This window comes from Crocuta crocuta, unplaced genomic scaffold (assembly GCF_008692635.1).
Source record: "Crocuta crocuta isolate KB4526 unplaced genomic scaffold, BGI_CrCroc_1.0 scaffold31, whole genome shotgun sequence".
In the NCBI taxonomy this organism is placed as follows: domain Eukaryota; kingdom Metazoa; phylum Chordata; class Mammalia; order Carnivora; family Hyaenidae; genus Crocuta; species Crocuta crocuta.
Window position 1 is genome coordinate 338,683 of NW_027528362.1, and position 10,148 is coordinate 348,830.

A 10,148-nucleotide genomic window follows, 5' to 3' on the forward strand; every position below is an offset into this window, starting at 1 on the left:
TTTTTCATGCCACATGAGCCCATTTTTGCTCATGAGTGTTTACTTGCAGCCAGTCGTTTTGTTGGGCGCTGAATTACTTTTAGCAGATTATTTCGGCCACTGTGTAGGACTGCCCTCCAGAGACAATGCAAGAGCCCATTAGGGGAATAATAATGGTGATGAGGAATAATCCTGGGCTCTTCTTTGAGATGCTTGCCTCAGGGAGAGAAGGGAAGCTTCCGTGGCAGGTCACTATCTTTCTGGCTCCCACCACACTCTCCTGAGAACCCCTTCAGTGCTCAGACAATCCAAGGCTGGCATTCAAGCTGCAAACTGGGGCCATAATCTGTCCACAGGGCCAAAAAGAGGTACCAGAAGGTTGTAAAAGGAAGCAACAAGTGAAGGAAAGATACTTATGTACATGTACTTACATGAAGATGTGCACATGACTGAATGGATGTACATGTGTCTGTGAGTGTAGACATGCAAGGTATGAAAGCCAAAGTGGAAAGTCAGAATCTCAAAGATGACCTGAAGAAATAATACTCATTTCAGAGTCTGAAATACTCTCTGAAACGAGTATGAGATAGAATAAGATACTGAAACAGAAGAGAAAGAAGGTCAGTTTCACACGGAAGAATGGTAGATTAATTAAAATATTTAACTTTCCCAATATCTCCACTATGTTGCTAAGTTGTATCAGCAGTCCATTACTTACAAGGGGAATTTTATGCCATTCATATTTTTTATACAAAGCTTAGCTATTTTCCTAAATCAATCTGTTTTTCTGAAATAGGCAGGAATGGAAACAGACTGGCCAAAAAGGGAGGGGAGAGCAAGTACTTAGTAAGAAGCTAAGAGTACATGCATCTAGATACTGAAAACATTTAAGATCATAATGAGAGTTTCTGAGGGGTACTGTTCTGTAGGCAATCTGAAGAATGCTTTGATCTGCTCAAGAAGAAATAGACCTGGCACTTTTTACTTTTAAGAATATTTAAATAACAGGAAATCTGGTTGATAAGCCACTAAACTCCTGCCCTCTCGTTTCTTTATTTTCCCCCTCTATACATGGTTAATTCATATCAGCACCCAAACACATCTTCATATCCCCCACATCAAATGAAACACAAATTTTCCCTTGGTTCCACATTTCCCTCCAGACAATGCCTCATATTTCTTCTGTCTTTCCCAGCAAACTTTACTGAAGTGAATGTCTACAACATGACCACTGGCTCACCTGACTCTCAGCTCAGCTCACTCCCCTTGGGCTTTTGTTACCACCAATCTACTAAAGCTGCTATGTCAAGGTCAGCAACAGCCATCATGACAGCAATAATCAATTCTTAGTCCTCAACTTACCCTATGCCTCAGGGTAACTGATCACTGCCTCCTTCCCCAAAACACTTGTTTCCCTGGGTTTCCATGACAACCCACTCCCCAGGTCTCCCTTCTGCCTCCATAACTATTTCTCACCCCCTCGGCTGTTCCTCCTGAGCTCCTAATGTTGGGAGAGGCTTAAGCCTGGCCTCTAGCCATCTCCTCTCCTCTCTGTAGGTGAGCCATCCAGCCCAGCTCTGCTAACGACTCCTGGATTTGTATCTCCAGCTCAGGCCTCTACCTTGACCTCCAGACCCTCTGCATCTCCACCTGCATGGCATCTGTACGTGTGCCTCAGGTTTACCCTGACCAACACACACACTGATTCTCCTTCCTTCCTCAACCCACGTGCCGCCCCGAGGTCCTCACCTCAGTAGACATCACCGCCACTCACCCAAATGTATAAGACAAAGTCCAGGACTGTCTTTCTTTACTCTCTTGTTCTCACGCCGGGTCACACCTCTGTGGGCTCTGTGCAGAACACGTCCTCTCCAGCTTCACTGCTCTGGTCTTCCCTGGTACCGTCCTGGTCCGTTTGCCACGTCACTCACCTGCATTACCCTGGCAACCTCCTCACTCCCCCACCTGTTTCCACCACGGCCCCTATGCTTTCCACCAGCCACTACCCACATTCCTGGCCGGGGCCTTCGATGCCCCACATGACCTGCCCCCCACCCCCCTGCCGCCAATGCCCCTGCACGCTACTGCCTTGCTTGCTCCGCTCCACTGACCTTCTATCTGTTCCTCAAACACGCTGTGCTGCCTGCCCCTCACATCTCCGACACTCAGAGGTCCCTGTATCTGGGATACTCATTCCCCAGCTTTTCTCAAGCCTGGGCCTCCTCATCAATCCAGTCTCTCATCAAATAGGGCCTCCTCCGTGAAGACTTTGCTGACTACCTCCACCCCATTCTCGTTTTATTTTATTTGTTGCATTTGCCACCGTTCGAAAGGAAGCACTCATTTATTTAAGTGTGTCTCCTCTGCCTTTCCTAACAGAATGTAAGACTCCAGAGGGCAGGACTTGGTCTGTTTCGCTTGTGCCCATAGCCCCAGGCCTGGTGCTGTGCATGGCACATAGTAGGGGCTCCATATTTCATGAATGAACAAAGACTATGATACTTTTAGAAGGACTGAGAGATGCACTGGACCATGTCTTGCTGAAAAAAAGAGAAAAAGGTACTAAAGGAAAACAGCTCTGTGAGGTTGAGCTCGTGACTTACCAAGGTGAGAATCTTCAGGGTGGCGGCGCTGAATGTGACTTTGTAGAAAGGCTTGGTTCATAAAGGCTTTATCACAAAAATGGCACTGAAAAGGAGACAGCAACAAATCTGAGTGTCTGTAACAAGTGCCCTCCCACCTAGTTTCAATTAAAATTGGGGTGGGGCGCCTGGGTGGCTTAGTCGGTTAAGCGTCCGACTTTCGCTTAGGCTATGATCTCGCGGTTCGTGGGTTCGAGCCCCGCGACGGGCTCTGTGCTGACCTCCAGCTCAGAGCCTGGAGCCTATTTCAGATTCTGTGTCTCCCTCTCTCTCTGACCCTCCCCTGCTCACGCTGTCACTCTCTCTTTCTCCTTCTCCTAGAAATAAATAAAATTTTTAAAAAATTTAAAAAAAAATAAAATTGGGGTGCCTAAAGCACCACCTCTTGGGAACGTTCCCCCAAAAGATAGCATCCTGGCAAGGGATATAAAAGCAGGACTAAAGAGACAACTGAAAACCAGAGTGTTCTCCCCAAACTGAGCACAAGGTGGGGACAGCTTTCTCCTGACGGCCAGGGCAGCTCATCTGGGCGCCTGCAGGGACGCTGGATGCTGCTCCCATTACACAGATGGGTCCCAGCCTGTCACCAACTTGTTCGAGACACTCCAGCCATGCCAGTCTTCCTTCTGTCCCTCGAGCAGGCCAAATTCAGCCTCTGCATTAGCTCGTGCCTGAACCTTCCCCAGACCTTCCTCCCATGGCTTCTTCCTAACATTCAGGAGTCATTCCTGGAGCGTCTTCCACATGGGGGACGTTCTCAACGAGACCTTGGCGGACGGCCCTCCTGCCAGTCACCGTGTGACCACACTGTCTTCCTTTCATCATGGCCCCACTCATCAGTTCCTATTTCCATGTTTAGCCGCTTCACTTCTTTATTGTCATCTTTTCAGTCCTTCTTGGTTCTAGAATGTCACATTCCTGACAGCGTGAGCTCTTGTCTGTCTTATTCATAGCATTATCCGCAGAGCCCAGCATTAATAAATGACGGAACACATGCTCAGAAATACCTGGCCTCCTAAAATGAATTTTACTGAAAAAAAAAAAAATTCCACAAATATTTCTACTTTCCACTTTAACAAGGATTCAAATTTTAAGCAAAAATTCAACTTGTTTCATCATAATTTCGTTCCTGGATTACCCTGAATTAAAACCTGGATATTATATATTTCGTTTGTTAGTATTCATTAGTTCATTTCATTAGTTAGGATTGCTGAAGAAACCAAACACGTGTCCTACAGACTTTTCTAGTTTGGATTTTGCAGCTGCAGCTCCATTGTGCTACTAGCATATTCTTCTATTCATGTACAGTATCGCCTTACTCCAAATCACTGTTACTGCATCAGAAGCTCAGGTCTCTATCCCAGAAGACCAGCATTATGGCATGTTTTTTGGCACTGCATTTCAGGGAATCTTTAAAGTATCTTTCTGGCCTTCTCTGCTGTTGGTGACTGCCTGGGTTTAGTACGTCACAGGCTGCCCACTGGACTCAGATGCCATTGTGGGCTCCGGGGCCAGGCACAGCACTGGAGAAAGGAAAGGATGAGGCCATCTGGAAAGTGTGACTTTTAATTTATAAAAATGAAAAATAGATATTTTAACTATTTGAATCATATAGAAAAGCCATGAACTCAGGGTAAGAAGGGGTCAGAAAACCTAAACTATGACAAATTGCTGGAGGCTCAGAGTGGAAGAGTCTAAGAGTTAAAAACTCCAGGGAGAGGGGAACTTTCCCAACTTGGTAAAGACCTGCAGCTAATATCATACTTAATGGTGGACAAACTCAAAGCTTCCCCACTAAGATCAGGTACAAAGCAAGGATGTCCCTTTTCACCACTGCCTTTCAACATCGTACTGGAAGTCCTTGCTAATGCAATAAGGCAAGGAAAAGGAAATGATATATATACAGATTAGGAGGGAAGATACAGAATTTTCTTTGTTTGTAGATGACATTAAAGTCTGTATAGAAAATCCCAAAGAATTGACAAACAAACAAAACAAAACAAACAAAAAACCCCACAATAACTCTGTAACTAACAACCAGGTATAGCAAAGTTGTGGGATATAAGGTTAATATACTAACGTCAACTGCTTTCCTATATTCCAGTAATATACCACCCTTTACATCAGCACCTGAAAAAGGAACTTATGTATGAATTCAACAAAATAGGTATGAAATCTAGTGGCACCTGGTTGGCTCAGCAGGTTAAGGGTCCAGCTCTTGAGTTTGTCTCAGGTCATGATCTCATGGTTGTGAGATCAAGCCCAGAGTCAGGCTCTGTGCTGGGGATGGAGCCTGCTTAAGATTCTCTCTCTCCCTCTCTCTCTGTCCCTGCCCTGCTCATGTTTTCACGTGCGTATCTACTCTCTCTCAAAACAAATAAAATAAAACATGTACGAGATCTATATGAGGGAAACTACAAAGTTCTGAAGAGCAAATCAAAGAATAAATGAATATCCGTGTTAATGGATAAGAAGACTCAATATTGTCAAGATGTCAATTTTCCCTATGTTGATCTGCAGATTCAATGCAATCCCAATAAAAATCCCAGCAAGGTATTTTGTGGATAACAACAAACTGATTCTAAAGTTTGTATGAAGAAGCAAAGGTCCCAAAATAGCCAACAAGGTATTGAAGGAGAAAGACGAAGTTGGAGGACTGATGCTGCTCAACTTTATGGCTTTCCTATATAAAGCTACAGTAATCAAGACAGTATGGTATTGTCCAAGGAACAGACAAACAGGTCAGTGGAGCAGAAGAGAGTGCCCAGAAATAAACCTATATAAAGACCACCACCTCATCTTTGACAAAGGAGCAAAAGCAATACAATGGAACAAAGACAGTTTCTTCAACAATGGTCCCGGAACAACTGGACATCCGCAAAAAAATGAATGTTGACACAGACTTCATATCCTTCACAAAACCTAACTCAAAAGGGATTACCAATCCAAATGTAAAATGCAAAACGATAAAACTCCTAAAAAATAACATAGAAGAAAACATAGAAGATCTCGATGACTCCATTTTAGATTCAACACCAAAGACACAATCCATGAAAGAAATAATTGAGGGCACCTGGGTGGCTCAGCTGGTTAAGCAACCAAGTTGCTTATCTTGGCTTCATCTTGCTTCATCTTGGCTTAGATCATGATTCCATGGTTCATGAGTTCAAGCCCTGAGTGGGGCTCCACAATGTCACAGTGTGGAGCCTGCTTGGGATTCTCTCTCTCTCCCTTTCTCCCTGCCCCTCCCTCATGTGCATGTTCTCTCTCTCTGTCTCTCAAAATAAAGAAATACATTTTTAAAAAAGAAATAACTGATAAACAAGACTTCATTAAAATTCAAAACTTCTGCTCTGCAAAGGACAATGTGAAGAAAATGAGAAGACATGCCACAGATTGGGAGAAAACATTTGCAAAACACACACAACTGATAAAGGACTGTTAACGCAAAATATACAAAGAACTCTTAAACTCAACAAAAAGAAAACAAAAAACTACAAAATAGGAGAAAGACTGGAATAGACACCTGACCAAAGAAGATACACAGATGGCAATTAAGCATGTTCCACATAATGTGTCATTAGGGAAATGCAAATTTAGACAATGAGCTACCACCCTACACCCATTAGAATGGCCAAAATCCAGAGCACGGACATCACCAAATGCAAGGAAAGATGTGGAACAACAGAACTCTCATCCATCACTGGTGGGAATCCAAAATGATGCAGCCACTTTGGTGGTTTCTTACCAAACTATATGTACTCTTTCCATATGATTGAGCAATTGCACTCCTTGGCATTTACCCAAAGGAGCTGAAAACCTATGTCCATACAGAAACCTGCGCACGTATCTGTTTATGGCAGCTTTATTCATAATTGCCAAAGCTTGGAAGCAACCAAGATGTTCTTCAGTAGGTAACCAGATAGATAAGACACGGAAGGACATTAAGTGCATATTATTAAGTAAAAGAAACCAATCTGAAAAGGCTATATCCTGAGTGATTCCAACTACATAACATTCTGGAAAAGGCAAAATTACAGAGACAGTAAAAAGATCAGTGGTTGCCAGAGGTTGGTTAAGGATGCGGGGAACAAATGGGGTCATAGTGTTATCAGATGCATAGTTTAACCTATGTCTCTCTAACTGCAAAATGCGTGCATGCTTTTTCTTTTCTTTTTTTTTTTTTTGTTCTAATGTTCATTTATTTTTGAGAGAGAGAGCAAGGAGAGTGGCAGAGAGAGAGGGAAACAGAGGATCTGAAGTGGGCTCTGTGCTGATAGCAAAGGGCCCAATGCAGAGCTCAAACTCACAAACCGTGAGCATGACCTGAGCTGAAGTCAGACGCTTAACCAACCCAGAAAAAGATGCATGCTCTTCCTATCCCAACCCTCATCTCCAACTCCAAGACACTGAAAAACTGCAAGCAGGGTCAGAAAATCACTGACACAGATTCCAAAATCTGCCTGTAGTGCTAAAGCATGGACAGGAATCAGAGTCTCCAGCTTGAAAATGAAAGTTCTTCCTAGAAGGAGTCTAAGTCCTCTTATGATACACTGGCATTTTTTAAGCTTCTATTTAAGAAAATAATTTGACAGACACATCATTGGCACACACTGACCTTTACACATGGCCATGAGACTTCCCCAGATGTTGGAGGTCTCTATTTAAACACAAATTCATGACTGCAGACTAAAATCAAATAGCTATTTAAGCAACATCAATTGTCTTCCTATAAATTTTATCACAGGTCAAATATCCCCAAACGTCCAAACCTGGAGTTAAAATAATTGTAACATCTCGGAACCCCAGCTGGCTTATGTGTCATTATTCTTAGCAGAAGACTTGACTTCCCCTCCCTGAATCACCACTTCTTATGGGATTGTCACTGCGACCCCTGGCCTTCTTCCTGTACCACCGCTCTTCATCTCCTAGGAAAGGTGTGAGGTCTTGCAGAGATCCTGGGGAGTCACAGCTCACTACTAAGAAGCCAGTGTGGAAATCAACATGCACATGTCAGATGCCGTTTGCTGAGACTTCCTTATGCTGCACGTGCATTAGCTCATGGAATCGTCAGAACAGCCCTAAAAGATACCTACTACTATTGTTTTCATTTTCCAGATGAGGAAACTGAGGTCTAGATGTTAACAGACTTGCATGGTGGAAGGGTTAGGATATACACCCAGGCAGTCTAACCCTGGAACTGTCATCCTAAAGGGCTCAAACTGCTCAGAGTCCATCAAGAGACAACGGAAAGGCACCTAAGAGAGCAGAGTGTATCTATACCGCACTAAGTAGGAATAAGTGGTCTGGGCAATCCTACCTCTTCATGGTCACCTCAGGGCACGCCATACACCAGACGCTGTCATTCAGGGACTCTGCTGAGTGGCCGACTTGGCAGGTATCACTCATTTAACAAAACGGAGCCCTTACCTTTATTCATGTATATCATTCACACTTGAAAATCTTTACTAACAGCTCTTTCTATAGTAACTAGAATGAAAAAATGTTCATAAACAAAAAATTTTCGTATGTGATAGCTTTTAACATGTCACTGATTACTACCAAAGCTATTTCTAATGTTTAGATAGAACCTATTCTACTCACTGTGTAACAGATATATTGATAGACCATATCAACAGTATTTATAAATATGTACTTTCTACATGGCATTTAAGAAACAAATAGGCAATTAGCAACATCAGGTGTCATTTGAGGACTATATCTCGGGGTTGTGTGCCAAAGGCTAAACACTAGACCTTTCTAACAGTATTCTGTGCCAATCATTCACCTATCTTAAGTACCCTTCTCTCAAGGCTCCTGTTGGGTCAGTGTTAAGCACTAAAAACCACATCATAATCTGTGCCTACACCCAGTTCTCTGCATTTACTCATGCCACTGGTACCTAAGTCCACTGAGGACTTTTTTTTTCCAGTAAACTCTACTCCTACCATGGGGCTTAAACTCACAACCCTAAGATCAAGAGTCACACGCTCTACCAACTGAACCAGCCAGGCACCCATTCACTGCGGCCTTTTAATTCATATTTAGCCAAAGTGGACTACAAAGTAAGGGTATGAAACGAGTCTTGTCAGCCTGTTCCTTACTTGGATAACTTGTTGATACCCTTTGCATTTCCTCCACCTAATCAATAAAAAAATATGGACAATTGATTTCTGCTACACTCAAAAATTACAATATTTATCTTAGCTCAATATCTAACCCATAACAATTAAAGATTAAATACAGAAGAGCAAGAGGTTTTAATTTTTAAAATACTATTGTTACATTAATAAAATATATTTTACTTTATTTTTAAAATGTTCATTTATTTTGAAAAAGAGAGAGAGCACACGTGCCATTGGGGTAGAGACAGAGAGAGAGAAGGAGAGAGAATCCTAAGCAGGCTCTATGCTCGCACAGAGCAGGCCTCGGGGCCAGATCTCACGACTGAGCCAAAATCGAGAGTCAGATGCTTAGCCAACTGATGTACCCAGGTGCCCCAATAAAATATATTTAAAACACTACCTGTTCAATTAACAAATCCTGTTGTTCTATATCACTGATATCGTTACATTAGTCAGTGTTCTTGTTGTGAGGAGATGTGCATATTGAACTATTCAGGAGTCTGGAACTCATTGGCCAAGAGTTCAAAAATAATAATATGTATATAGAGAATGAGAAAATAAAGCAAATGTGGCACATGTTAATAACTGGAGAATCTGGGTGAGGGGTATATGAAGTTCTTTGCACTATTCTTACAACTTTTCAGCAAGTTTGAAAATATCTTGAAATAAAAACCCCACAAATTTAATCATTCCAGATCATATGGGGGGCACTCGTCAACAGCAATTCGTCCCTGGTTTATTTTTCATTACATCGATTAGAAGGAGGACACAGTCTCTTAAATAGCCATGGTTTATAAAGATGACTTCAGTAAAGCACCGCAGACAACATTGCTTGTTTAATTATTAATCCTATGGTTGTCTACAGAAGGTAACGAAGCATGTCAGCTGTTGGTTAAAATTACTCTTTTGCTTAACTATGCTGTTTCTTCTGATTTGCAGTAAAAACCTTACAAAGAAAAAAAAAATGCAATGATCGACGATTGTACTGGATTATGAGCTGGAACCACAACGCAGCGTCCCACCTGGTAATAGCTGGCTTTGGCCTCCATCATCAGCTGCTGGGTCGAGATCATCTTTTTCCTGCGTTTACACTCTTCCTTGAGCAGCTTGATCTCGCCGGCCTGCTTGGCGAGAAGCTTCTTGCCCTGCTCGCCGTCGGCCAGGCTGAGGCGCAGCCGCTCCTCCAGGAGGCGCAGCTGCGAGGTGAGGAAGTCCTGCGAGTGCAGCAGGTACTCGATGGTGAGCTGCGCCAGGCGGATGAGCTTCAGCAGCACCGGGTCCACCCCCGACTGGCAGTGCGGGCACTTCTCGTCCTCCAGCTTGCAGAAGGTGATGTTCATGATGTTCTCCTGCAGCGTGAGCACGTCCACCGCCCCCGCCACCTTGTCCACGTCGATGGCGC

General features: G+C 43.2%; 1 protein-coding gene across 1 annotated transcript in view; it reads right to left on the bottom strand.

The window, feature by feature from the left end:
* The window catches only part of DZIP1 (DAZ interacting zinc finger protein 1), a 49,583-nt gene extending 39,441 nt beyond the window's left edge, over nt 1-10,142 (bottom strand). The window contains exons 1-2 of the mRNA XM_077753861.1: nt 9,769-10,142; nt 2,583-2,667 (exon numbers count right to left, since the gene is read on the bottom strand). Of these exons, the coding sequence (XP_077609987.1) occupies nt 2,583-2,667; nt 9,769-10,086 (403 nt within the window). The 5' untranslated portion in view covers nt 10,087-10,142. The remainder of the gene's footprint in view (nt 1-2,582; nt 2,668-9,768) is intronic.
* Nucleotides 10,143-10,148: the final 6 nt, after the last annotated feature.